This window comes from Peromyscus californicus, unplaced genomic scaffold (assembly GCF_007827085.1).
Source record: "Peromyscus californicus insignis strain IS unplaced genomic scaffold, ASM782708v3 Scaffold_17__1_contigs__length_78620276, whole genome shotgun sequence".
Classification (NCBI taxonomy): Eukaryota; Metazoa; Chordata; class Mammalia; order Rodentia; family Cricetidae; genus Peromyscus; species Peromyscus californicus.
The window spans coordinates 15,508,377-15,536,097 of record NW_026294469.1 but is presented as its reverse complement, the minus strand read 5'-3'; the positions used below and the strand labels follow the sequence as shown (position 1 = coordinate 15,536,097).

General features: G+C 52.8%; 1 protein-coding gene across 47 annotated transcripts in view; it reads left to right on the top strand.

The window, feature by feature from the left end:
• Positions 1 to 27,721, top strand: part of Celf4 (CUGBP Elav-like family member 4) — a 287,815-nt gene that overhangs the window by 256,183 nt on the left and 3,911 nt on the right. For 6 of the 47 annotated variants that reach the window (XM_052741697.1, XM_052741691.1, XM_052741726.1 and 3 more), the window contains exons 4-14: positions 4,338 to 4,466; positions 4,871 to 4,950; positions 5,183 to 5,326; positions 6,385 to 6,532; positions 8,103 to 8,252; positions 12,327 to 12,392; positions 13,715 to 13,798; positions 17,920 to 18,063; positions 21,700 to 21,778; positions 22,056 to 22,227; positions 27,368 to 27,452. In XM_052741697.1, the coding sequence (XP_052597657.1) occupies positions 4,338 to 4,466; positions 4,871 to 4,950; positions 5,183 to 5,326; positions 6,385 to 6,532; positions 8,103 to 8,252; positions 12,327 to 12,392; positions 13,715 to 13,798; positions 17,920 to 18,063; positions 21,700 to 21,778; positions 22,056 to 22,227; positions 27,368 to 27,421 (1,250 nt within the window). In that variant the 3' untranslated portion in view covers positions 27,422 to 27,452. Of the gene's footprint in view, positions 1 to 4,337; positions 4,467 to 4,870; positions 4,951 to 5,182; positions 5,327 to 6,384; positions 6,533 to 8,102; positions 8,253 to 12,326; positions 12,393 to 13,714; positions 13,799 to 17,919; positions 18,064 to 21,699; positions 21,779 to 22,001; positions 22,228 to 27,367; positions 27,453 to 27,721 lie in introns of those variants that run through there. The other 41 variants (XM_052741701.1, XM_052741693.1, XM_052741700.1 and 38 more) reach the window with 25 other exon arrangements.

The window sequence follows — 27,721 nt, the reverse complement described above, 5'->3', positions numbered from 1 at the left end:
GGATTTGAATGAGTCTCATTTCCTATCGGGGTGCCTAGCTCTTCCTGCCCTATCAGCTCTGACTCCCTGTGCCCCTACTTCAGGAAGGTTTCAATTGATTCATAAGTGATATTCGCCCCTAAATTCATGCCCATGTGGCCTCAGTGGTTTACCCAGTGCTCCAAGCTCTGCCCAGGAGCTGCATCTTCAATGGGGAACAACTCCACAGTAAACAAGTACCCAAGAGACTCTGAAGGGCCCAGCATGGGATGCTCCAGTGCTCCAGGCTCTTCCCAGAAGAGGGTTTGGTGGGCTCTTGCCTTGTCCTGTCACACCTGGGCCAAAGCTCTGTGGGTAGGAGAGAAGCTTCCAGCTCCATCACTGGAGATGAGTGACCTGTTATCTTCATTCCCAATGCTGCCTTGGCATCCCCTTGTCAACCTGAAATCATTTATTCCCACCTCCTCCCCGTGACCCCAGGGCTCTCCATAGCTTGTGCCTTCCCAGCATCCACGCCATCCCACAGCACCTGGAGGGAAGAGAATGAGAAAATTCTGTAGCAGAAAAAAAAAGACACCCACTGGCTATCAAGGTCCACAGTGTTCCAGCAGTCATCTATCTACCCTTAAGCAGGAAATACTGTTCAGTGCTGATGGTAGCATTAGCGAGCAAATCAAATTTTGAAAATTTAACTGGAATTTGAGCATTAGCATCAAGATGCTTGCATTTGGCAACTCAGGAGGCTCTGTCGCCACCACCCCTTGCCCTTCTGGGGTCAATGACCCTGTGTGGCCAACAAGATGCTCCCCAGGAGAGGCTGGGGTGGGGGTAGACCAACTAAGCCAAACCAGAGCCTGAAACTCCCATTTAAGGGCTGTCTTCACCAAGACTTTCATCTAGTGGTGCAGCAATGCTCCTGGGAAAGAAGAGTGAGTGCAGGAGTCTCTGTCTCTCTGCACGGTCAGAGATTCCTGCAGGCAGACTCTGCTGCCTTTTTACACACTCCACCGGTGTCCCAGGAGGCATAGCCCGGTGCATTTTATAGATGGAGAAAGCTCAGAGTCAGATTGGGGCTCTGAGAGAATAAAGCTTTCCCAGGACTGGGGAGGTGGTATGTGTTGGGTGGGAGGGAGAGCAGACAGGAGACAGATGAGAAACAGGGTCCCAGGGTCCCTTGTTGCCAAGTCCTACCACCAGAAGGAACCTCCACTTAGGTAGAGCTAGATCCTTGACAACACTGCCGAGAAGAATTTCAGGATAGTCAGAGTGAGACAAGGTGGGGGTAGCAGCACAGGCTTCAGATATCAGCCCTGGCAGTGAGTGGGGAGAGAGAGGGAGAGAGGGGGCGGAGAGGGAGGGAGAGGACGGTGTATACTCAAGTGTAGGTATGGGATCACACGGGAGAGGCTCCGAGTCCTTGCTTGGACTCTCCCAGCCTGTAGGGCTGCAGGTCATACCTCTAGTCCACCTCTTCCTGGGAGCCTTCTAGGCATAGCCATGTCCTCTCTCCCAACCAGCCCCCACTGATTTGTAGCCCAGAGCTACTGGATGTAACCATCCGCTGGGAATCCAGACATGATTAGTCTCTGGGGCTCCAAGGCAGAGTTCCTGGGACCCATAATGCAAAAGCTTTGGATTCTCATGGGATCGCAGGACCATGTGCAACCTTACAACCTACCGAAAGAGAAAAATCTAGAAGGACACCCCTGCCACCCAAGGTTCATCTCAGATTCGTTTCCCAGGCACACAGTAAGTTCTCAATAACCCTGCTGGAGGGGATAGTCAGAGAGGGGAGCCGAAAGGCGTAGGATGCTCTGGCCTAGCCCTTCCAGTGGTGGCTATAAACACCTTCACCTAATATTTACCTGGGTACTCTGATAACTCAAGCTTATCTCCCCTGAGGATAAGTCACCCAGATCCAGAGCTGAGCTGCTTCTCTGGGACTGGCACCTGCCTTCTGGGATCCTCCTCTCCTGCCCCCAGGCACTTCTGCACACCCATGGACACTGGCACTCCTGGTTCTAAAGAGTGACAACAAGGGTCCTGGGATCTAGAAGATGAGGGTAGTTGAGGCCTTGGCTGTAGTTCACTGCATCCCAGAGCAGAGGTGACTTTCTTGGCCAAATCAGGGCAGAACGAATCAAGGAGAAACAGCACCCCATTTCCTCTTCCTATGGCATAGAGAATTCCAAATAATCTTGTTATTACTGCTCACCAGACACTGTCCCTACAGCAACTGCCAGAACAGTAGGCAAAAAGGCTACATTGTCCCCATTTTTTAGACCTAGAAAACTGAGGCTTGAAAACACAGCTGGCGGGGGGGGGGGGGGAGGTGGCGGGGGGGGCAAGGAACTGAGTATGACATGCTAGGTCAGCTCAGGAGGTCCATTCCAGAATACTTCTAGTCCTTGATCTGAAACACGAGTCTTAGGACCAACTCCGTAGTAACAAAATCCAAATGGAAAGGAAGAGTACGCGCCAATGGCACTCAGGATCCAGAGAGGAACATCTGCACTGTGTAGGCTTCGCCAGAGAGGAAGGAGTCTGGAGCCAGGTCTGTGTTTGCCGTCTTGTAGCTTTGGGGAACGGTGAGCTAGCTGCAGGTTCTCTGGCATCATCAAGGTGGTCAGCAAAGGGGCAGCCCACGTGGTAAGAATGGTCTCCAGAGAACTACGAAGTCCAGGGGGACTCGGGGGAGGGGAGAACAAATTAGGGGGAGAAGCAACATTGGCAACAAGGAGAGGCGGACTAGAAAGGCTCTGTGGAGAAATTTTAATGCAATCAGAAAGCGGTCACGATGATAATAAAGGAATCCATTTAGACATCGGGAGAGAGTGAGGCAAGGGACCGAGTCCCAGCAGCTAAATCAACTCCACGGAGGAGGCACCATGTGCCTCTTTCTGAGGGGAAGGAAGGGATTGTTTAAGCAGGAGGGCCAGGTATTAGGAAGCTGCAGGTTTTTAGTCTTAGTCTTTTGGAAGTCATGTCCATGAACTTGGAGCCTTTAAAAGGCACCTGGTTGGGGCAGAGGCAGCTTCATGTGCTCCGCTGAAGTACTGAAAACTGCCCTTCCACTTCCGCTTTGTCTGTGGCTGCTTTCCAAGGCAAGATCAAGGGCTCCCATCTTCCTCTCTCTAGGGCTCTATTCTTCCTCTTTCTCTCTTCTTTCTACCTATCTGGATTCTCCCCGTTCTTTGCTTCCAGTCCTTTTCCCTGCCATTTCCCCTCTCTTCTCCACCGTACCCTTTACACTCTTTCTCTCTCATTCTTCTTAGTCTCTGATGTCCATCCCCACTCCAGAGCTTTTCAGTTGGTGAGCCAGGGGCACTGTAACCCTGAAGATGAAGTGAGGCTAGAACTTACAGCCCTGCCATGACCCAGAGGCGGGTAAAGCAGCCACATATGGTACAGAGTGAGGCTGCTTTTAACCGAACCAAGAGTTGACAACATATCACCAGCAGGTTAGGTGAGGAGTGAGAATCCATCCATCATGAATGAACGCACCAGGTTGGTGGGGAGGACCTGGGATAGCTAGGGAAAAGAGTGTTCTGCTTTGCACAGGGCAACTGTCACAGGTCCTGAAATTGAAGGACCTGTGCTGCAGAAGATCTAACATTTTTCTCCAGGGAGCAACTTGGAGATAGGATAGTGGGGAGGAAAGCCAGACAGATACCAATCTCACAGGCAAAAGCAGTAAGTGAGACAAATGAGAGGAGGTACAAGGTGCATTGGCAAGAGGCTGTCCTAGAAGAGGACTCTGCCCAGGACCCTGCGTGCAGAGCAAACCGCACCAGCCAAGGTTTCAGGATGGCTACCCATTGCAACTCACTCTTGCACCAGAGAAGATGGGGTTTAGAGGAAGGAAGGGAGGTGACCCGTGTGCCAGAAGTCAGACCAGAGACCAGGCGTCTCAGAGAGCTGTCTTCTAGCAGAAGAAGACAGAGGGAGTCGTTGCCATCCAGTTCCCTCTCCCCGCTCTCGCCGACTTGCTCTGGACGCTCTGCTCCCTGCACCTCCCACTCCCCACCGCCACCATCCGGCACACGCTATTAACCTCGCTGCTTCCAGCCAAGCCCCTTACCCCTAACCCCACCCTCGCCACCACCTCTAGCTGTGAGCTCCTCCCTCACTCTCCTAGCTGCTTTTGCTCTGGCAGTGAGTCCCTCCTCCTCCTCCCGCCAAGCTCCTCCCTCCCACTCCCCGTTTGGCTGTGAGCTCCGCCCCCTCCCGCCAAGCTCCTCCCCTATCCCCGTTGCCCTCCTCTGGCCGCGCCCTTTTGCCGGCGGCCCGCACCCCCCCCCCCCCCCCCGCACGGCTCCGCCCCTGGCCCCGGTAAGCATCTCCTAATTTTGTTCTAGAAGATAGAAAACTCTTCGTGGGTATGCTCAACAAGCAGCAATCCGAGGACGACGTGCGCCGCCTCTTCGAGGCCTTCGGGAACATCGAGGAGTGCACTATCCTGCGCGGGCCGGACGGCAACAGCAAGGGTGTGTGTGTGGGTGTGTGCGCACTCGCAAGCGCGTGTGGGCACAGGCCTGGGAAGGATGCTAGCGCCGCCAGGTGGTTCTCGTGGAGACCAAGAGGGGAGGAGGCCGTGGGTCTTTGCTCTGTGCCCCCTCCTGTCACTGTCTCGGGCCCTTCACATTTTATGTTCCTCTGGGGCACATCCTTCTCTTCTCTGCTGGTCTTACCTCTGTCTCAGACCTCTCTCTCTGACTCTGTCTGTGTCTCTGTTGGTCTGTCTGTCTGTCTCTGTTTCTGTCTGTCTGTCTCTGTCTCTCTGTGTGTCTGTCTCTGTCTCTTTCTGCTTCTCCCTCTGTCTCTGTCTGTCTCTCTGTCTCTGTCTCTCTGGGTCCTCAGGGCCATGGCTCAGTCTGTCCTATTCCCGCAGGGTGTGCCTTTGTGAAGTACTCCTCCCATGCTGAGGCGCAAGCTGCCATCAATGCTCTACACGGCAGCCAGACCATGCCTGTGAGTGTAGCCCTCTGGGGGCATGCAGGGTCTCATCACCCTTTACCACTCTTTCTCAGATCAGGGTAGAATGAGGTAACCCAGAAAAGGTGGGATTGAGACTTGACACTCCTGGGTGACCTCCATATAGCACCCCACAGACAGCGCAGGGGTGGGGGGGGGGGGTGAGGCCTGGCAGGGACACTGGGGTGGAGGCTGGGGCAGTGGATCTCATGTGCCGCCCTGGCTGCAGGGAGCCTCCTCCAGCCTGGTGGTCAAGTTTGCAGACACTGACAAGGAGCGCACGATGCGGCGGATGCAGCAGATGGCTGGCCAGATGGGCATGTTCAACCCTATGGCCATCCCCTTCGGGGCCTACGGTGCCTACGCTCAGGCAGTAAGTGGGGGCAAGGGTGGGAGGGGATTTGTTCTGGAGCTCACTGCCACTCTAGCCCCAGAGAACAGGGATACCTACCCAAACATATTGCTCTCTCCCCAGAGTGAAGAGTGTCAGGCATAAATCCAGAGAGGGTAGCCTCAGGAGTTGAGAGGAGAATCCAGGTGGGGGTGGTTGCCAGGAGGAGGTGGGCTGCTGTCCTGATTTTCAAGGAGGAGTTTCTAGAGAAGGCCCTTGGCAGAGCAGCCAGATGGGTCACCCTGCCCCCCCCCCCCCCCACATACACACACCAAATCAATGTGAAGGCTAGAAAGCACCAATGGGGTAACAGTCAGGCGTTTGGTCCTCATTATACAAACTCCACTCACACGAGTTTTCTCCGTTCTTCTGATCACTCCTGGCAGGGGTGTGTGAAGTGACTCAAAGCCTCGAGCACCTACTCTTCTGCCTCTGGCCCACCGATTTCTTCCACAGTTGCATCCTCTCTAATAATACCACCCTCTTCTGCCTCCAGACTTGTAGCCACCATCCCTGCAGGGTTCTGGCTCTAACCCTGCAAACGCCACTCATTTCCTGAGCAGAATCTAGCTTTGACCACCGACCGCAGCCTCCTCAGGCCCCACTCATCTTTGTAATGACATTTGGGGGGTCTAGTCATGTTTCCCCTGTCTCTTCCATGTGACCAATTTGAGCAGAAACTTACCCTGCTAACTATATACAGCTCATTCAGCAGGTGTGGAGGAGTCTGGGTGCCATTCCCCACAATAACATACCTTACACAGACTGGCTACCGTGCATAGTCAGCCGCCTTCCTTACCCTGCACAACTCAGATTACCACAGGTCTTACTGTTCTTTGTTTTAAGCAGTCAGTTCCCAGGGAAGTGGAGATTAAGGCAGGCAAGGGGGAGGGGGCCCTCAGGACTTTCAAGGGTAGTGACCAAAAGATTGTACCAGCTCCCAGAGGCTCCGAAGTTGGTCTCCAGGAGCTGAGCCCCTGGTGGGAGGGCTGCCCCCCTCCTGGAAGCATGTGATATTTTTTCCACTCCCTCTGCCCCAGCTGATGCAGCAGCAAGCAGCCCTCATGGCCTCGGTTGCGCAAGGAGGCTACCTGAATCCCATGGCTGCCTTCGCTGCCGCCCAGATGCAGCAGATGGCGGCCCTCAACATGAATGGCCTGGCCGCCGCACCTATGACCCCAACCTCAGGTGAGCCAGTAGGTTCCTGGCCTGGGGAGAGAGTAGCAGGGCCCAGGCTGTGGCATCATTACAGCGACTAGGGGCTCGTTCTACAGTAAGAACACACAGGGTCTAGACCCAAGTACTTTGTCTCAGAAATGTTCTCATCTGTAGGTGCCCAAGGGGAGATGAGAGGTGAGCCCCATGGAATCCACAATAGGATTCCAGCGTGAGGTAGTTTCTCTCAAGTTGTCTGTCCTTGCCTAAAAACAATCGTTCTTTATCTGCATTAACAACCAATGTCTGGAAAGAAAGTGACAGAAAACATCTCCAGTCAAAGTCCAGCATAGTCCTGAGTGTTCAGCTGCCTTGGCCTTCCTCTTTAAGCCAACCTTGACTAATGGGCATTTTCCAAGAAACTATGCAACCAGCTAGAGAACCATATGAGTCATCCACGGATGGACACTGGAATCAACTCTTCTCACAAAACATGTTTTGGGTTGGGTCTTGGCTTTTGTCCAGCCCAGTTTTGCCTCCCACCCCTAGGCTATCTGGCAGTGTCCACAGACATTCTTGTTTGTCACAACTCAGAAGAGAGAGTGCTACTATCATCTAGTGTGTAGACACCAGAAGCTGCACACCTCACAATACACAGGTCAGCTCCCTAACAGGAACTATCTGGCTCTAAATGACTACAGTGCCAACACTGAGAAGCCCAGGCTCTGAATCCAAGGATGGGTTGATATGGCGGGCTCTCTTTTACCAAGCTTTCTGGCGGTCTGTGCCAGACCACAGCAGTGGTCTTCCCAAGGTCCAGCTGTTCCTTTCCCAACTCAAAGCCACACAAGACAGAAATACCTCTGGGCTCAACTAGAGCATCACCCTACTACTTACTTCTGTTCCCCAACTTCAGGGACATGCCTGGGTCCGGGAAGTAGGTCAGCCTCAGCTACAATAGGAAGGCTCTTTCCACCCTTTGGGGGCCTCAGGACAATAACAGTCCTCCATCTTGGTGTCCACCACCTGGAATATGGAAGATGCATGGTATTGTCATCAGGCCCTAACTTAATCATCACCACCACGACCACCACTATTGCTTCTGTTGGAGGAAGCCAAATAGGGCAGATATTGGACTCTAAATTGTCCTTTCTCCCTCAGAGTAAGAGTCTAGAATTCTCCTCCAGTTGAATAGCAAGACTGCTTGGAGGGGCAGATAAGCCTCTCATAGACCCAAAAAGGATCAGCCAATCCTGACTTAGCTGGAGTGGGCAAGAGCCACTGAAAAATCACAAAGAGCCAAGTGTGGTGAGAGTCAAGGTCACCGAGAATAGTCTCTGTGCTCTAGACTTAAGGGTAGCCATCAGTGATTAGGGAAATCTTCATGGGGTGGAGGCTCTACCTTGAACAATGAATAATCTGTGTTACATTCAAGAAATTAAGCCAAGGCATAGTTTACCAACAAGACAGGGTGGCTGTGTGAAATCTAAGTCTGTCCCCAGGCTCTGGGAGCTAGCAAGGTAGAGCCCCATGGCTTAGCCTTTCTCACCTTTGCTGTTCTTGCCTTACCTCTTCCCCAATCCCTCTATATCCCCCAAACCAGGTGGCAGCACCCCTCCAGGCATTACTGCACCAGCTGTGCCTAGCATCCCATCCCCCATCGGGGTGAATGGCTTCACCGGCCTCCCCCCACAGGCCAATGGGCAGCCTGCTGCGGAAGCTGTGTTTGCCAATGGCATCCACCCATACCCAGGTAAGCATGTCTAGTGGCCCTTCCTTCCCACTTCTCACTCACAGTTAGAAGAAGGAATGCACACCTCCAGCCCTCTGCCTGTTCCTTGGTGGAACAACAAATGTGATCAGAGAGGGCCAGCCATCTTCCTGTTTCAGGGAACCTGTAATGAGAGAGAAAGGACCAAAATCTTAACATGGGGAGTGCCTTCTGATCCATAAGAAAGAATTCCACCCCAGGGAGTGTGCTGGGAAAAAAAAAAAAAAAAGACACTGGAAGGAATTGTACAACCCAGGTAGAGAAAAGAGGCCAGCAACTGCAAATTGATTGTGAACTTGAACTGTAATAACTAGAAGGGAAGAAGCTAAAAGAATAACCACATTTAGTGATAAATAATGAAGGATTCATTGGGGGAAGGAACTGGAGTTATTTTGACTGACAGTCTAGCCATTACATCCCAGTCCGGTCTTTTGGTGCACACAAAAAAGAATAGGTCAGCACTCTGGACAGCTCCAGTCGGACAGCTCCTGGGTCTCTCTGTTCAGGAGGTGAAACTAAAGATAAGGAGGCCCATTTCCAGTTGCCGGTTGACTTCGTTGCTGTCAGATTCAGTGGTCCTCACATAACAAGAACATGCAATTGTCCTGAAGAACTTCTTCCTTCTCATATGAAGGATGACAGATATCAGGACAGGGAAGTAGGGTCAGAGTCCTAGACTAGCAAGTGACAACATAATGGAGATGTGCAAAATACTGTCCTCCTTTCTGGATATCAGAGAAAGGGGTCATAAAAGCCCAGTCTTTGCTAGATTCTAGGATTCCAGGACATTGGATTGTCCCCTAAGAGGTCAAAGTTGGGTTGAGAGCACAATATCTACCTTCCTACTCCATTTTTAAACAGCACACCTAAGTCTGATCAAGAGGGAATGTTCTCTGATTCAAGATGGCCAAACACTCAAGTGAAGAGTCCTGCAGACTAGAGAACCCTAGGAGCATTCCTGGTGAGGAGGTGCTTGCCGCACTTTAACAGTAGGGGCGAACAGAGAGCACAGCTCTAAGGTGAGCTGTCCTAGAGACCCAGAGGCAGGAAAGGCCTACGTGGAAGGAGCAGGGTTTTTAGAAGGTAGGCCCAATAAGGATGAGGCCCATCTGTGGTAGACCCAACTAGGGTCTAGGCGAGGCAGATTCATGCTCATCAGAATCCACTATGGGCCTTGACAAAAATCTAGAAACTTGGATGTTCTGTTTCACAGTCTAAGGGGCAACTGTAGTATAAAAAAGTTGTAGCAAGAGTGGAGTGTGATCTCCGTGCTGGAGGAACTCAGGAGAGAAGAACTGCCTAGTTCTGGACATGGAGTTGGCCTTGATTCCAGTGCTTGCCCTAGAGTGCAACCTTCAGTTCGTAGAGGTCTGGAGAAGGGCTTGTTAGAGCCCAGGAGATCCGGTGTGCTGTTTAAGCATGGGGACTCCAGCCTGGCACAGATAGTAGAAGGGGGGCTTGGCATGCTCAAGGCAGAGTAACTCTGCTAATCTCAGGCCTGTCAGCTGGGAGATGCCACCCCTGGCACATCTGGGCATCTTCTTCCTCTACTCTTCTCTGCCTCTTAGCCCATCTGGATCTCCAGTTCCTTCCCCACCCTCACTGGCATCTGTGAGTCATTTCTCTGATGGCGCTTGGAGACATTTCTTTCCCCTATTTGTAACAATCTGCCATATCTCATAAACAATTCCCTGACAGAACCAGAGGAGGGAGGAAGGGAAGGGAAGGAGAGAAGTACTACATTAAAAAAATTAATTTACCATCTTTAAATGCAGAGTTTGGAGGCACTGTAATGAGCGAGATCCTTCAAAATGTTCACTCTTTGGCAGTTACTAATGAGGTCGTTAGGCAGAAAAGCAGAGAGGGGTCTCTGCGTGCTGCTCTCCAGTTCTTAGCTCCAGTGACGTCTCTGTTCTCCCATCTTGCTCACGACCATGTTGGAAGTACACAATGTGTGTGTGGTCTTTTTTGTTGTTCGTGTCAGGGTTTCTCTGTGTAGCTCTGGCTGTCCTGGAGCTCACTCTGTAGACCAGGCTGGCCTGAAACTCACAGAGATCTGCCTGCCTCTGCCTCCCTGAGTGCTGGGATTAAAATCACGCACTGCCACTGCTCAGCAATGTGTGTGGTCTTAAGGGCCATGCACCACCCTCAAAGGACTGGCTTTGAAAAGCACCGAGAATTATTTATACTTTCTTCCCAATGCACTGTTTGCCAAGCCCCTTGCACTGTGCTGGGCACTGCCTCTAAGTTATACAAGTTGTTTTGCACATTGGCTTCTCGTTCTGTTAGAAAAGGGCACCATTTCTTACATGCATAAAAGTGCTGTATGGGTGAGCATCGGAAAGACCAAGACAACAAACCAGATATGGCTGTCACTCTGAGAGCTCAGAAGAAAGCAAAGGAGACAGGCAAGAGGGAGCAGGAGTTAGCTCTGCCAAGCATCACAGATCAGAGTTCTTGACTCTAGTCTGTCTCCACCATGGGGAAATGTAGGGTTTGGGTGTTGGGCTGGGACAGCCCCAGGCAGGAAATAGCTCTTATGATCCCTTTTTAGCTCCCTCCTGATAGGCAAAGCCCCACCTGTGGGGGGTTGTGCAGCCCTCAGTTCCTAGAGGGTATTATATCTGTCATCTGCCTGTCCCTAGGGACCTTTATTCCAGGCTATTCTAGAGGCTCCCCTGAGCCCTAGGTGCTGTTTCCCATGTGGAATTTTACCCAAAGACTCATGGACAAGAGCTCAAAATGAAGTGGGCATTCTTCCTGTTAAAGGCATTGAAGCCTGAGAGGCAGTTAGCTTAGCTGGTCTGAGTCAAATGAGACATGAGCCCAGGGGCTTTTTCCCTGCCACCTAGGGTAATCTAGTTCATTTCAAACACAGTGGCTGGATCCTCCCTGTGTGTGGACATCTATCTCCCTGGGCCAGCCCACTGCTCGTGTCAATCATCACTGGCCTCAGTAACCTAGGGTTGCACCTATTGCTGGTCCATACTTAATTCTTCTCCTGAGATCTCCTTGGCACCAACAAAGTCCAGAGGCAAAGTAAGCCTTTTGCCAGTCAGGTTTCCCTGAGGATCCTGGTAAAGATTCCATTCAAGTTGCTTCTCTTCTTCTGGCTCCTCAATTTCTCTGGGAAGTATCTTTCTCCAAGCCCTACTGGCAGACCCCAGGGAAGTGATTTACTTTGCTCTCTATTGCTGTGATAATGACCGTGATAAAAAGCAATGTGGGATGGAAAGGGTTTATTTGTCTAAGTCTCATGGGCCACAGTCTGTTGAGGGGAGCCAAGGCAGGAACCTAGGGCAGGAATTGAAGCAGAAGCCACAGAGTACTGCTGTTTATTGGCTTCCTCCCCATGGCTTGATCAACCTACTTCCTTATGCAGCTGAGGACCGCTTTCCAAAGGGTGGCATTGCCCTCCATGAGCTGGGTCCTCCCCCATTGACCATTAATCAAGAAAATGCCCTACAGACTTGCCTGAAGGCCTCTGATGGAGGTTCTTCTTCCCAAATGACTCTAGCTTGTGTCACGCTAACAAAATCTCCCCAGCACAGTGACAGAGTGTCAGGGTGAGTCCTCCCAGAGCTCTTCTTCCCCTCACATGGGATCTTCTGTAAGCTGTTCTTTCATTCACTGCTCCTACATTCTCCTGAGGATCTGTAAACAAAAGGCCCCCAACCTGAACACCCTTGGGTCCTCAGTCCCTCTCCAGGGCCAGGGCCCTCATGTCTCCCCACCAAGGTCCTCATGGTCTGGCATCTCTCCCCAGCCTTCACAAGCTTCTGCATGAACTGATCTCAGCCCCATCCCAGGCCAGCTTCACTATGCACTTCTCAGCTAGAATGGACGACTCAGTACCTACTTAGGGTTTGGGTACAGAACAGAGCACTCCAACAAGATCCACCTCTCCAGGTGCCTGTCTCCGCTGCCCTGCTTTGAGGCCAGCCTATGGTGACCAGAGAGGGCAGCAAAGGCACACTGGTATCCCTTTGGACATGGTGGGGGCAGGGGCTAGCTTGGGTGGACTTCATTGACCTCTGATTTCTTGTCTTCCTGCAGCACAGAGCCCCACCGCAGCGGACCCCCTGCAGCAGGCCTACGCTGGAGTGCAGCAGTATGCAGGACGTTAGTATCCGTGCAGCCTCTTGACTCTTTCATCAGCTGTACCCATCTCTCCACATACCATCCTTCCCTCTCCAGCCCTGCATGAGGTGGGGGAGGGAGCAGTGGGGGCTCTAGATGGAAGGAGGGTTGGTGGAGCTGGCAGAGATTCTCTCTTCCATCATTACCCAGGCTGTCTTTCACCTCAGATTCTCTACATGGTGCCCTCACATAGGGGTGGAGGGAGGGCCAGAACTCCTGAGTTGGTGAGCCAGAGGAAAGTTTTACCCCTGGTAGGCAGTGACACATTTGATTTCCTGCCCCTGTGGCACTGACCGCCAGGGCCAATGTACCTGGTGATCCCAAGCTACATAGCTATGTTGGTTGCTGCTCTGTGCCGTTCGGTCTCTGACCCAGGAAGCAGATACCAGGGTATGAGAGGAGGAGGGACTGTGGAGGGGAAGCAGCTTCTCCTATCCAGGCAAGTAAGATGGAGCCCAGAGGAGAGGCAGCAAAATGGACAGGCAAGCAGGAAGAGGTGGCCTGAGGCCAGCAGGTCGGGTATCATAGAACCCATCCAAGCTGCCAGCCAAACCTCTCCCTTTGTCCCACCACTTGGCCACATACCCTTGCCATCCCCTACCCAGCCTGTGCCCACTGCCTGGCCTGGCTAAGGCACTTCTTCCCTGGCTTTGGAGATCTAGTGGTGTCCCCCTGTGGATGATAGGGCTACCTTACAAGATGGGACCTCAGGGGAAGCTGTCCTTGTTCAACTGGAGTCAAGAAGAGGTTTTGTTATTGGGCCCATCCCAGCTCTAACCTCAGGCTCCGCAGCTGTGGGAGCCAGGCTGGGCTGCCAAGAGAGACATCCCTTCTGCCCTCCCTCTGACCAAAGCTTTCCCAACCAAACACAGGGACCAGCAGGCATACTCCTGGGGAACAAAATCCATACTTCATCGGGAAGCTCCTTACTTCCCACCAGGTATCAGCTGAGCAGAAGTAGGTCAGCTGATTGTCCACTGTTCCAGGTTAGACCTGCCTGTCCCCGGACACACACACACACACACACACACACACACACACACACACACACACACACACACACGGGGGGGGGAGGGAGGGAAAGAAAGAGAGAGAGAGATCTGATCTTCATACGGACACTTCCCCTCCATAGGTATCCCAAACTGAGCACTTCTTTCTCTGAATGGCCTGAGCTGCTGTACACCCCATGGCTGGGGGCTCTGGCTAACTGACTCTGAAATCTCTCTCTTTATTCTGGCCTCCCACCCTGTCTGTGTCTCTCTGCACCCTGTTGCCATCTCTTGACTTTCTCTCCGGCTCCCCAGCAGCTGCCTACCCTGCTGCCTATGGTCAGATAAGCCAGGCCTTTCCTCAGCCACCGCCAATGATTCCCCAGCAACAGAGAGAAGGTGAGTCCCAGCCCCCCCCCACCACCACTTTCCCCATTCCCTGAAGGGGCTGCTTACCTGGGCCTCTGGCCTCCCCAGGCCTCTGACAGGACCTTGGTTAGATGTGTACATGGAGGTGGGTGGGAGAGCTGCTGGGCTAGGAGAAGAGGTACTCTCCTATTCATACAAGGAGGTGTGCATCTTATGAGAAGCTCTCGAATCAAAGTAGCCTGACCCAGGGGCAGCTGACAGGACACCATGCCCCTGGATCTAGCAAGCCGTGCCCAAGGCACCTTTCCTACTCCCCACTGTCATTTACCAGTGGTCTGACACAGCTCACATGCAAATACGTTGGTCTTTAAAAACCAACCCTTGGGAACGGGGAGATTATTTTCCTTCTGCAGCAAGCCCTTTCGGTCACTCTTACACAACGCCTAGCAGAAGTTAAGAATGTATTTGCTGGTAGAGACCCTGTCCTTGCTCCTGGGAGTTCTCAGCTTTACTGAGAACACATAGGTCCATCCGCTGTGGTGATCTTCTGGGGTCCATCTGCTGTGTCCCCAAGGAGGGAAAGCGGAGCTGAGAAGTGAGGCTCCGGCAATGGGGCAGCCTTTGCAGCACGGGGCCCTGAGAAGGAGATGGTGGCTAGCCTGAGGTGGTCAGGGAAGTGAGGTGCTTCAGGAGGTAGAGTCCACCTGCCTTCCCTGAGGGGTAAGACTTGACCAGTGTGGAGGGCAGGGAGAAATAAACGTTTGTGACTGAAGGACCAAGCATAGGAGGCTGATTTATCCTGTCCAGAACACACGCTCCGGGGATCAGGAGAGAAAGGTGGCGTTCCCAGACAGGCTCCACACACAGGTAGAATGAGGTGTGCGATGGTGTCGGTGCAGGTCTGGTGAAGAAGGATGCCCTAGAAGGTCGTGTGCAGGGGTCAGAGTGTGGGTAGAGCAGGACAAGCAAGACCAGAGCCTTGGCAGAGATTTCATGATGGCGCTCATCAGTTTCCCTCCCAGTACCCAAAGAGCCACAGAAGCAGCAAGATAGGAAACTATATAAACAATCGTCCCAGAGGCCCTGTCACAGAAAGCTGAGCTTGAGAATCAGAAACACCAACAAGATCCCATCTTCTTCACCCCCTGGTAAGAGTGACCTGTAACAAGGCTACCAAGTCTGTCCCCAAGGTCCACGTGGCAGGTTCTAGTGGTTTCCGAATGTCAGGCATGTTGCCCTTGAAGCAGACTGCACTGGTGATCTGGGGTTTAGGTTACTCCCAGAGGACTTTGAGTACATACTGATCCAAATCCCTTTGGTGAGAGAGCCCCGAGCAGATGCTAGCCCCTGAATGGTTGCAAGTATGGATTTCAAACTACATCCCTCTGGGTCTGACTCCCAGACTGACCACCTCCTGTTTAGATGATTCCACACAAGTCCCTCCACTCCAACACTTACACAGTCAGAACAGAGGACTATTCCTTAGAGAGATCTGTGTATTGCACTCACTTAGGTCTGCTTTCCTGTACCCCATGCAGCAAATGTCTACACACAGCCCTTCTCCACCCAGTTACCACCTCCTCCAAAGCCTCAAAGGGCATGTCCCGATGCATCAGACAGCTCCTGAGGACCACATCATCACATTTACCCATACCCAGGACCCCAGAAGTCTGTGGGCCCTTCCCGTTCCTTACCCCATGTCCTGTAATGGCTGAGTACCAGTTAGGGCCCTATCAGTGAGCTGGTCAAGAGGAGCAGTCACTTAAGGCCTGTTTTACCCAAAGAGCCCTCCCTGGGGTTGTGGCCTTGGGGCCTACCTTCCTGCAGCCCGAACCTTCCTCCATTAGGTCAGAGCCACAGGAATGGACCAGGAGTCCCAGTGTTGCTAATCCAGACCTAGAGCAGAGAGAGAGTCGTGCCCAACGGCCCAACTTTTGTTACTTGCTTATCTCTCTCTTTAGTCATATCACTTCATCACTCTGTCTTAAAGGCCTGTGAATCCCTAAACTTTGTTATGTGCTCCCACGCACACACACACACACACACACACACACACACACACACACACACACACACACACACACGCTGCAGCTTACTGCCATCCTAACCCAGCATATGACAGCCCTCATTACTGCCCTTAAACTCAGGTCCCCTTCTGCTTCCTGCCCCTTTGCCCCCATTTCCGACTCTGTGCTACCCTGTGCTTCTAGCTCTGACCTTCTTCTCATACCTTTTCCAACTCTGAAAACTTAGCCATACCCTGCTCCCTGTACTAGGGCCTGTGTGACAGCCCTCACCATCCTTTCCTTGGAGCAGAAATGGTTTGTGGACCCATCCCTTTCTCCCAGCCATGACGTACAGGCTTCTTAGGGAAGCAGAAGGCAGGCAGGACAGGGGCATGAGTGCAGAAACTAACAGCAGCTGTGGATGCTGCATACATGGTGGGGGTTATGGCATATTATGGTTATGGGGTTAGGAGCAGGTTGTGGGTTTGGAAGGAGGAGGACTCTAGCACACAGAAGTGGAGAGGTGGATGCTGTAGGTAAGGGACACCAGGAACAAAAGATGCTACCAAGCATGAGGTGAGCCTGGGGCCCAGGAGATAGGAAGAAGGGTGGGTCAGAAACAGACAAAGCCAGATCCCACAGGTTGTATGAAGTGTGGATGGGAAAGGCCAAATTCCTTCAGCTCCACTGCAGCTAGTCTCTTACAACAGGGCTATTGCTGAATATCAGAGTATGATGATAGATAGGGAGGGCTCTCCTGCCAGCCCATAGTCTTTGAGATGAGCCTGACAACTAACAGATCCCTGAACCTATCCCCAGGCCACATGCTCTACAGATGGCACAAGGATCTCTGGGATGACTGTGGCTGCAGCGGAGGGCTGTGAGTAGTCAGGGATAGTCACTTTCTGACTCTGAGACCTGAATGTCACCATTGCTCTGGGTTGGACTGAATTCTGTAGATGAAGCAATGCAAAAAGAGTTGGGAGGCAGGATCACTGTTAAATCTGGAGACAGTAGCGGCTCCTAACATCCCAGGAGGGCATTCATCCACACCTTGCAGACGGAATTGAGCTAATGTCCTATCTCTGAAGGCTCATAGAGGAGTCTAAATTTCAAATGAGGACCAAGGCAGTTGTCAGCATGGGGTAGAGTACAGCCGTCCAGGAAGCCTTGAAGAATATGAATGAGAACAGGAGGGAAGGCGTGTGGTGGGCCACAGGGAGACAGGGATGAGAGAGAGCAAATGGCCCCGTCACAGTGAGTGACCCTGTTGTTGGAAAGAAAACCTCCAAGATGTGGAGAAAAAGCCCAGCCCAGTATGGACTTGGCCACCAGAAGGGAAAGGCCAGAAGAAATCCCAGATAGATGGAGTTGGGAGAGAGGATCTAGAGGAGTTCTGGAGGAGTATGACTTAGATTGGTCCTCAGGGGGTGATTTCTGCCCCGAAGGGGCTCCTACCCTGCTGGGGACCATCAAGAGGTAGATTCAGCTGGCACGCACTAGCAAGAACATGGCATGGTTGGAGCCAACAGGGTGATGGGAAGGCCACCAAAGTTTGGGAGGTGAAAAGGAAGCACATCTGCCACTGGTTCCGAGTGTGCCATCCACTGGCAGAGGTTCTGGGGGGAGGGGCTGCCAGGGACAGGAGAGGGGTCAGCGGCTTAGCAGGTGGCTTTGGTGAGCAAGGAAATCTCCAGGCTCTGGGCCAGTAGTGGAGAGGTAATCAGAAGGAGGGAGAAAGACAGTGGGAAGGCAAAGGAGCATCCAGAGTTAGTCATTTGTCCCCCAGACTCGGTACTCCTTCCTCAGCACCTCATTTCCAGGGACACAGCTGATCAGGCCTTGGCATATTCACCCCCGTTTTCTCACTGACTCTGCCTGCCCTTCCAGCCCCAGAGCTATCGATCCTTTTCTGAAAGACCACCGAGGCACAGGCAGGTTCAGTGACTTGCCCAAGGCCAAGCAGAGATTGGAGCTCACACTTGGGGCTCGGGGAGTTGCTCCTGGATCTTGAACGAGCCTTTGCCTCCTAGCCCTGCCCCTCCCCCCACTGCTGTACTGCCTAGCTCGCTCACCTTTCCTCTGTCTCTCTCTTCCCCCACCCTGCCATCCCTCCTCCCTGCCCACCCCCTCCCTTCACTGCAGGGCCCGAGGGCTGTAACCTGCTCATCTACCATCTGCCCCAGGAGTTTGGGGACGCTGAGCTGATGCAGATGTTCCTCCCTTTCGGTAATGTCATCTCCTCGAAAGTGTTTGTGGATCGGGCGACTAACCAAAGTAAATGCTTTGGTGGGTAAAGATAACAAACCATTCAGCTTCACCTAGGATGGGGGCTGCTCCCACCGACTCCTCCTGCTCCTTCACACTGTCCCAGGTGCTCCTGGGCCCAGCCTCCATCTCCCAGTCCTTTTCTTCTGTTCTGCTCTTCCTCTGGCTTCTCGGCTTTCCCTACCCACACTCACTTGGCTCCCACCTCCCAGTCCAAGAAATCCCTTTCTAGCCCCAAAGCCCAGTTACAGCCACCAAGAAAGGGAAGGGGTCACTGTGGGTGGGGGTGGGAGTATACCATGTAGAGCCAGACTCATCTTCCCAACAACCTCTCGTGCTCAGAGAGTCCAGTTTGAGCCCTAGGGTGAATGATCCAGGGGGCAGTCAGCCCAAGGAGGCCCTACCTACCCGCCCCTTAGCCCTCTCTCCATCTCTCTGTCCATCCACCTTTCCTCTGCCTGCCCCGTTCCTTGCTCCTCTCCTGCCATGCAGTGACCCCACCCTTACACCCACTTCAGGCCACCAGAGTGGGCATTGTTGAGGAGCCAGGAGGAGACTGCCCTCAGGAAGTCTAAGTTCTGAGCGCACTAGAAGCCACGGTGACTTAGCAGCAGTGAGCTATGCCCAGCACCAAGCAATGAAGCAATAAGGAAAGCAGGGGGAGGCTAGAACGAGCACCTGGCTGGAATGAAGGGGGCAAAGGACAGGAAATGAGGCTTTGAGGGATGAGAGGGCTCACGGTACTAGAGAGGGAGGTCTGCACTAGACTTCTGCATTTCTATGAGGAGTCTTTGGCTGGCCATATTTTGTTTGTTCTATAAATTTGGCACCTTTATCCAGAAAGGTTCAGATCACATGGGATCCTCTCGCATGCTTACACATCTTTCAATTCCTTCTTGATCCATCTCTCTCCTTTTCATTTACCCCCATCAGGGTATCCTTCTATGGCAATTACCTACTCATGAGTCCCCAAGGAATACGAGCATAGAACCCACAGAGTGCCATACACAGAGCCAGAGCTGAGTCTGCCAACCCTTCATGCTGACCCTCAGGTTCTGAGTGTATGAGGAGCGGGAGCCTGTGATGGCCAGGGAACTTAGGGATAGGCGGGGCAGGGGAGAGAGCACAGAGTGGAGAAGCACTAGAAAGCATTAAGTAGTGAAGAGTTTCCAGTGTGGAATCACAAAAAAACTTGGGATTCAGGGTGTGTCCCCCAAGAGAGTCAAGATCTTGGCACCATGGTGCCCTCCCCTCTGGCAGCTCGCACAGGAAACTCCTGTGATTTTTCTCCAACCACAGAGAGTTGCCCCAGTGTCTCATTTCTCCTTGGCTACGAAAAACATATAGCTGTGCCTCTCCCTGCCTGACTGGCATGTCTCTTTGTGAATTAAGATGATGTACAGAAAACCAACCTGGAAGTCAGTTCCCTTTGTGCTTTCCTTTACAAATGTCATTTACGCCACAAACATGTGAAGAACACCACTAGGAGCCTCCAGCCGCATCACATCTGCCTTATTGTCTGCCCCTCTGGATGCAACCCAATTTTCAAGTCATTTCCCCAGTGTCTATCCCCCAAAATACTGCCTAGTCCCTTAGCCCATGTGTGCTCTCCAGGACCAAGATTTCTTTTCTTTTCTTTTTTTTTTTTGGGGGGGGGGGAGGGAACCCTGTCTGTACACCTCTACTCAATTTCTTCTCTTCTCTGACTTCTGTCTAGCCTTCTGCTCCCCCTTAAGCCACTTGGGTCCCCTGGCTTACTCCTATGGAAGAGCCTTCTGCCCTTCTCTAGAGACCTGCCAGACCTCCAGTGATTGCTCATGGGCAAGTCATTGAATGCTCTGAGCCTCAGTGCCCTTGTTTATGAAGTAGGGATGCAGCAGCTATCCCTAAAGGAGCCTGTAAGGGTCTATGAGATGGCCAAGACATAGACTTGGCTAGAACAGACCTTCTGTAAGGGCCACAGTCCCTTTTCTGATGAAAAGTGTATGGCTGTGATCGTGGTCCTGTGCTAACATGCACCCCTCAGAGGCTGCATAACCTGTCAGTAGAGCTTCCAAGACTCCATGAGGAAATGATAGATAGCACAGATGCCCCGGCTTGGAAGGAATACATCCTACTCTGAGGCTTTTCAGTGTTTGGGAGGCAGGAACTTCTTGAGGGTAGGGTAGGAGGTTCTCTGGCAAAGGAAAGCAGTAAACATGGGGTGTAGTGCTCAGAGCCCAGTCTTCTTGCAGATGCACTAATGGCTAGTTATTTGATGAAACTCAATGGGGAGGGCCTGTTCCCCTGAGCTCAGAAACACTCCCAGATCCTTGGCTCTCAGAAAGCACTTGCCTTTCCAGCAAGCTGGGCTGCTGCTTTTCTGCAAATGTCCACCAAGTGGCCATCCCTCCTTTTGGCTTCACCCCAGACAGCTCTGAGGTCCTCCCTCTTCTCTCAGCTTTGCCCTTCTTTCTCCACAAAGAGCCACCAAACCTGAGTGTCCCACTAGAGTGGGTGCCAGAGGTGCCCATGTCGGAGCGGAGAATGAGTGCAGTCGGGTGGGAGCAGAGGCTTGGCTCTGCTCTCCTTCCGTAGTTAGTTTGGGGGACAGCAGTGAAAACAGACTTACACTCACACTTCCGAAAGTCACTCTAGTCTGCTGAGCACCTGACTTTAGTCATCAGACACGCAGGTCAGTGGGGGGAGATGGCTGGAGGGGATGCGGGACTGGAGGCTAATGGCCACCTGATTTGGTGTACATGTTGGTGCTGGTTTTGTTGCTCTGAGCCTGACTTTATCACTTATGCATGCACACGTGCACAAGTGAGACACATACCACCCTTTCCTTCATCTTTCATGATACATGGCTGCATGAATAAATTGAGCAAGGCAAAGAGGGAAAGAGAAGAGCCAGATGTAGACAGTGTCTGGGAGAGAGTGAGAAGGAGAAAGCAGTAGGCAGGAAGGTGAGAAAGAAAAGGTCAAGAGAGCAAGGGTGTAGTTATCTTAGGATGAAGTCAGGGCAGGCCCAAGGCACACAGCAAATATCCAGGAAAGCAGCTACTTTGCATGCTTTCTGGCCACACAATGCTTTTTTTAAAAAAACCTATCTCACAGCCATCTGGAGACAACCATGTTCTGTGTATAACCTGGCCATCTCAGCCAAGCTGGGCTTCATGTGTTTCATAGGACCTATGTCCGTTTTTTACAGAAGATAACCCTCTGGAACAGAATTAAACAAAGCTCTGGAGGGTTTTCTGGAGTATTTGTGGCATACTTTCACTTAATGCCCCTCATTCTGGTCCCTAGCGGCTTGGCCCAGTGGACCACAGAAACCCCTTTCTCACAGGCCAGATAGGGAACTGAGTACAAGGTGTCTATATGAGGAAATGCGTTCAGAGGCGACTTCCAGACCTAAGCCACAGTCTGGTCTATCTGCGGGTGTTGGTCACAAGTGAAACACAGGGCAGAACAGTAGTGGAAGGCGCTCCTCATCCCTAGGAAAGGCTGGTGCAGGACAAGTCACATGGTGTGTGCTTAGCCAGCGAGCTTCCCACAGCGGTGAGGGCTGCGCACAGCCCCAGGGGTGAAGCGGGGTTGAGGGGGTGACCGGGCGGTGGAGTGGCTTCCCCGACGTTCCTCCCTCCCGGCCCTCGCACTCCTCTCTCTCCCCAGGCCGGCACCCCGTGCCCTCCCGCTGCCAGGCCCCCTCCTGTCAGGGAGGACAGTGTGCAATAAGCTCCTCCGCCCGCAGGTGTGTCCGCCCTCTCCCGCGGGAGGAGAGGGCCGAGGTGGCGGGCCGGCCGGGGTGGGGGGCGGGCGGGCGCCGCCGGCGTCACCGGGAGCCGAGGAGCAGCTGAGCCCGGGCCGGGGCGCCAGGCCGGGAGGGGCCTGCGGGCGGAGGGGCGGGGCTGAGGCCGGGCCGGGCCGGGGGCGGAGCCTCGAGCCCCGCCCCTCCCCTCCCCTCCTGCCCGCAGCGGCCCCGGGCGGCCCCGTGGAAACCCAGGCCCTGGTCCCTCGTGTCTCGCCAGGCTTCGTGAGCTTCGACAACCCGGCCAGCGCGCAGACCGCCATCCAGGCCATGAACGGCTTCCAGATAGGCATGAAGAGGCTCAAGGTGCAGCTGAAGCGGCCCAAAGACGCCAATCGCCCGTACTGAGCGCCGGCGGGAGCGTCCCCCGGGGGAGACCAGGACTCGCACAGGTAACCAGGGGTGGCAGGGCCTAGGGACGGGAGGTTTGGATGGACCCGTCGCCTCCTCGGGCCTTCCTGCGCCCCGCCCTCACCTGTGCCTTGGACCCGATGCGCCTTGATCAACCTGCACCTGGCTCAAGGCCTACATCATAGGCATAGGACTGAGGTCGTCCTGGCAGAATTCCCTCTGCCTTCCAGCCACGAGGGCCAGAAGCAAGGCACCTCTGAGAAGGTGAGCAGAGCCTTGGGCCTGCGCCTTCAGGCTCCCATTGTGGTCCTGTTAGACAGGGACCCTAGATGGGCAGATAGCAAGCTCAGGCCCTAGAGTGAGAAGGACCCTCGGGTTGAGCCTTCTCCCAGACTCCCTGGCTCTTGCATGCCCAGGTTTGCTGGCAGCTTGCTCCTTGACTACTCTACCCTGTAGCTGCCCTAGCTCAGCCAGGACAGGAGGGTCAGGGATTTTTCAAAGGAACTTTAGCAGGAAACACAGCAAGAGGACACACACAGCTGAGGACCGGAGGGTACAATGTTGAGAGAGGGAACCCTGCCTGGCAGCTAGAGGCAGTTAGCCACTCCTTTTTGGGTTAAGTGTTCTCCTGGGCAGAGCAGATTACTGGGAAAGGAATGGAGGGAATGCTCCAGGCTATCAAGTCCACCTCTATCAGTTCCCTTGATGCTACCCACCCCAGTAATCCCCAGCTTAGTCACAGACCAGAGATGAAGGCCACATTCGGCCTCTTCTGGCTCAGGTTGTTCCACCCACCCCTTCCCCCTTTTAATCAGCAGCACTGTGCCTCAGGCACTGTGTTGGGTACATAGGGAAGTTGGAAATAGATTGCCTAGTATTGGTAGGTATGGGAATGGTAGCTGAACTGAAGTAATGTGGTCAGAATTGTCAGGCCAGCCTGAGTTGATATTGGAGCCGATGAGAAGGTGATGGAAGGAGCATCTGGGGATGAGTGGTCTTCCTTTGGGGTGAGATCGGGGCAGCATGTCTAAGGAGCAGGCAGGGGCTGGGGGTGTTGCAGGGAGGGCTGAGAGGTGGGAGAGACCCTGCAGGCTACTGTGTGGACTTGGTCCTCCTCTGAAGTGGGAAGGGATGTTGGAGAGTTGTTCAGGGGAGCTGGGGTAGCCTGCTGCTATGGTGATGCTAGGCTATAAAGGCTGCAGCTAAGATCAGCTGTATTGACCTTAGTCCAGAGCAGGGCAGGCAGTGTGGATGCTTAGATATAATTTGAAGGTAGAGCCAAAGATGCTATTCCTGACACATTAGAAGGTGTGGAACGGGGAGAGGACCCTGGGGAGACACTCACAATTCTTCCCTAGTGATAGAAGAACGGAGTCTGTAAGAAAGATTAGGCATGTGAGAGTTAAAACATTTAAGTGGAGGTTCAGGGTCAGGAGTGTGGGAGGGAGTCTCCAGATTCCCATTCTCTCCTATCATTTCATGCTTCCCTGCAGGGGTACAGGCACCAGCAGAAGACCCTTCTGCACCAGCTGCAGCAGGGGTTCTTTTCTCTCTGGGTGAAAGTTAGCCAACACTCTGTCAGCCTAAGAGAGCAAAGCTGAGTCTGGTCTCCTCACTCCCAGAACTGCCAATTTCTGCCTTACATGTACATGAGGCATGTTGGTTCACAGAGTCTGAGCACCATTTTGTGCTGGGCATTAGACCTGGAGCTGAAGATAGAGAGATGAGTGGGTTACATCACAGAATAATGCACACACAGGCACAAGATGCAGCCAGCAGATGGGTGTGCTCCCAGAGAGGAATGACTCAGTCACGAAGCTCTTTCTGGACAGAGAACACTCTTCCTGAAATAAGGAGAGTACTCCAAGGTGCATGCCAGGCTTCTGTTTCCTCCCTAATGAAGCCATGATTTTGAAGTTGATCAGAGGATTTGCAGAAGCCTGTGGGTATTTTTGCTAGCAGCTTCTGTCCTACCCTTATGGCCTAAGCAAGGCTAGAACCTCTAAGTCAGAAATTCCTAGAGGAAGAGTAGAAAAAGGCAAGTGTGCTGTGTGAGACATGAAGGAAGAAGTGGACCACAGGGTGGATAGATCCAGCTGGCACTCAGACTTGGGAGGAGTTCTTCCACCAGAAAATACAAAGGCCATGAAGATGACCACCACAGACATGCCAGGCATGACAGGTAGCAGTTGGTAACATGGTACTACCAGCTGTGACTCCCAACAGGTGGGAAGTACCAGAATTCCTACTCCACAAGTGAGCACAGAGGGATTAAGTGACATGCCATCAGCCAGTGAGCAATGGAGCCAAAATTTGAAGCCAGGAGAATGGAAAACTACTGCCCTCATCACAGCTCTGCTACCCACAGCACCTTGAACTTCAGAAAGCACGCTGTATGGTTCTTTGGAACCAGCCATCTGATTGCCTCCTCCCTAGGATACACGGTCTTAAACTGTGATAGGACATAACTCCTATGATCAAGTTGCCTTTTAGTTTTCATTCAGATAGTATTTAGTGACTTTGCAACCAAGAGTATGGAAGCCGGAGGAGGAGGGTTCTCAGGGAAGGGGGAGCTAGTCAAGGCAGTTGAGGGAACAGCACACACAGAGGCAACTCAAAGAATGTACTGACATGGGTCAGTGGAAGGTGTTTATAAATGGTGAGGTGTAAGCTGGAGCTATTCGTCGTTAGGACAAGGAAGCCTGAGTTAGTTGAGGCTTGAGGGAGCAGGTAAAGCTGGGAGCAGCTAGGTGGTGAGGAGGTGACTCGGGCTAGGTGGTCACTCCGTAGTAGTAAGATGAGATGTGCAAGCAGGCTTGGTGGTCCAAGGCCAAGTCAGAGCCGCTGTGAGACATGTCTGGGGAAGAGAGATTCAAGCAAGTTAGCTGGGCAACATGGCTACGTTTAGTTCCACAAACTGAGGACCCAATAGGGTGGGGTCGAGGTTGGGGACAGCAGGGCTCTCCTCCCTTTCCACTGGCTATTTGGGCCTGGTGTGTGCCCAACTTGTGCAAGGCTGGACTATAGCTTGATGTCTGGGTCATCTATGGCTAAAGTCAAGCTATTTTAGATGGTGTATCTGAATTAGTCCTGCCTGGACCAATTCACCAACTTGGTGAACCAGAACATTCCAGACTTGATCTCAGCTTGCCTATGCTGGTCAGGACCCCATTACCACCTCCAGGGTTGTGCTCTGTGAGGTACCCCTTCTTGGGGGATGGATACATGAGAGACTGTACTGTGTGTCTGTGGCTTTGTGTAGGAGAGATGAGGGTTGTATAAGAGAGTTCCCTGATGGAGTTTTGAGAAGAGCAGCTGTATACATTCAGGTCTGAGTCCACATGCGAAGGACAGTGTCTGGCACCAAGGGACAGCTGGACTGAAGCTAGGGAGAAAGGAAGAGCAGACTCTTAGGGAGTTCAGGCTCTAGAACCAGTGTGTCTTCTCACTGCAGTTTTCAGAGCTGACACCCGATGGCAATGCACTCCTTAGTTCTTAGGCCAAAAGGACCCTCTAATCAGGCAGCCCAGCAGAGAGGGCTTCTGTGAGGGGTTGGAAATGCAGAAGAGGGTGGCAGTCAGGATGTAGTGGGCACGTGAAAGCAAGGTCTGATGCTGGAAAAGCAAAGAACCCAGCGTGACTTGACAGCCAGGGTGGCTGGGGAGTGCCTCTAGGAAGATTGAGCTGGAGGCCATGTGTGGGCCCAGCTGCTTGGCAAATGTAGTTTATCTACAGCAACATTGGGAGATTCTAGGCTTCCCTTCCACTTTTAAGGAAACCAAGACAGAGATTGGAAGTTTACTGCACAGGGGCTGGTGGGTGGAAGACCCTAGAGACAAACAGAATGTGCAGGTCTTGGCGCAGGGCTGTGTGCTACAGAGAAACAGGGAGCAGGGAGCAAGCTCACAGCTAACCTCAGGAGGGGAGTTGGAGCAGGAACCCTAGATACAGGGTATCCCAGAAGTGAGCAACGTGATGATGCCCACAGAGAAAAACAGTTTTTCTTAACCCGGGGGCTCCAGCTAGGGAGATGGGACAGCCTGGAAAGCTGCTGGTGATAGTGTGGAGGAGGCAAGGGGCAGAAGAATGGAGGAAGGGTCCACAGAGCCAAGGAACGAGCAACAAGGGGCAAGGGCAGCACACTGCCTTCTGCAGCCCCACACGGCAGCTCTCTACAGGCCCCTTTCTCAGGCCAGAGCTGCAGGCCTCTCTGAGGCCCTCACAGCACAGGAGCAACCTTGGCTTGGGCAGCTGGTGAGCAGGTCAGAGTAGGAGGTGATCACGCAAGAACGGGCAGTGCTCAGGATGTTACAGGACATCAGGGATTTTGATATAATTTACTCTATACCTCCAAACCAAAGACGTTGGTTTGCCAGAGCAAAGAAAGAAGTGTGAGCGTAGAGGTGGAGCAGGGACACCCTTTCCGAGGGTGGGGATCCTCAGGTGGGGATCCTCAGGTGGGAGGGTGCTGCCTAGGTGGACTACACTGTGGTGGCAGAGTGCCTCAGGAGACTCAGCTGTCCCAGGTGCACAGCCCATCAGGGCACACTGGCTCCCCTGCAGGCCCTCAGGTGAGGAGAGCTCGACATGTGGGGGAGAAAGAACCGAAGGTGTTAACAGAGCTTGCTCCCCGACACCTGCTTGCTGGCTACGGTGGTGTGAGGGGCTGATTTTTTTTTCTGGCCCCCTCACCAAACTGCCTGTACCCCTTCCTCTTCCCGACGCATGATGGGTGCCCTGAGGGGCCCCGTGTGAGGTTCTGCTCCTGCTCACAGTGTGCCATGTGTCTGCATAAGTAGCCGTCTGTGTATACGTGTGTGTTGATGTGCTCACCTTGTCCGTCTGCTGGCTTCTTCCATCCTCTGAGTTCCCTTCGGTTCCCCTATGATTTGAATGCTGTTTTCTCATCCAAGCTTTTAGACTGATGCTGTGGTCTGGTGCTGTATAAATATTTTTTTTCCTTTTCCTTTTGTTTTAACTTCTTCCTCCCCCTTCTTTACCCTCAGCCCTCTCCCTGCCCCTCCCCCTCTCTAATCCCGCTCGCCCTACCCCTGCCCTCTCCCCACACTCTCTTGTTTCCCCTTCTCTCTCTCTCTCTCTCTCTCTCTCTCCATATATAAATATATATATATAAATCTTTTCTTCTTTTGTCATTCGACCAAATTCCAACAACCCAACCAGGGCCAGTCAAATCCACCACAGTCTCGCGCTGAGCTAGGATTAAAGTTCACGTAATGACATGAAAGTGGAGAAAAGTCCCCCATCCGTAAGTTCACATCAACTCGAAGTTCACAGTGTGACATGATGGCGTCATGTAACAAGGCCAAGAATCGGTTGCATGACACTTGCCGTCAAGTTTCGTGGAGGTGCTGTGATTGGAGCGTTTTTTTTCCTTGGATGTCGTACCCGTGGATGATTGGCCAGTCATGATCACACGTGCATTTTCTTAACCCTTGTGCTGCCACGGTCTCTTTTGTTGTGCTCTTTTTCGTTTTTCGTTCTCGGTGCTTGCAGTGGTTTTATTTTCTGTTGTTT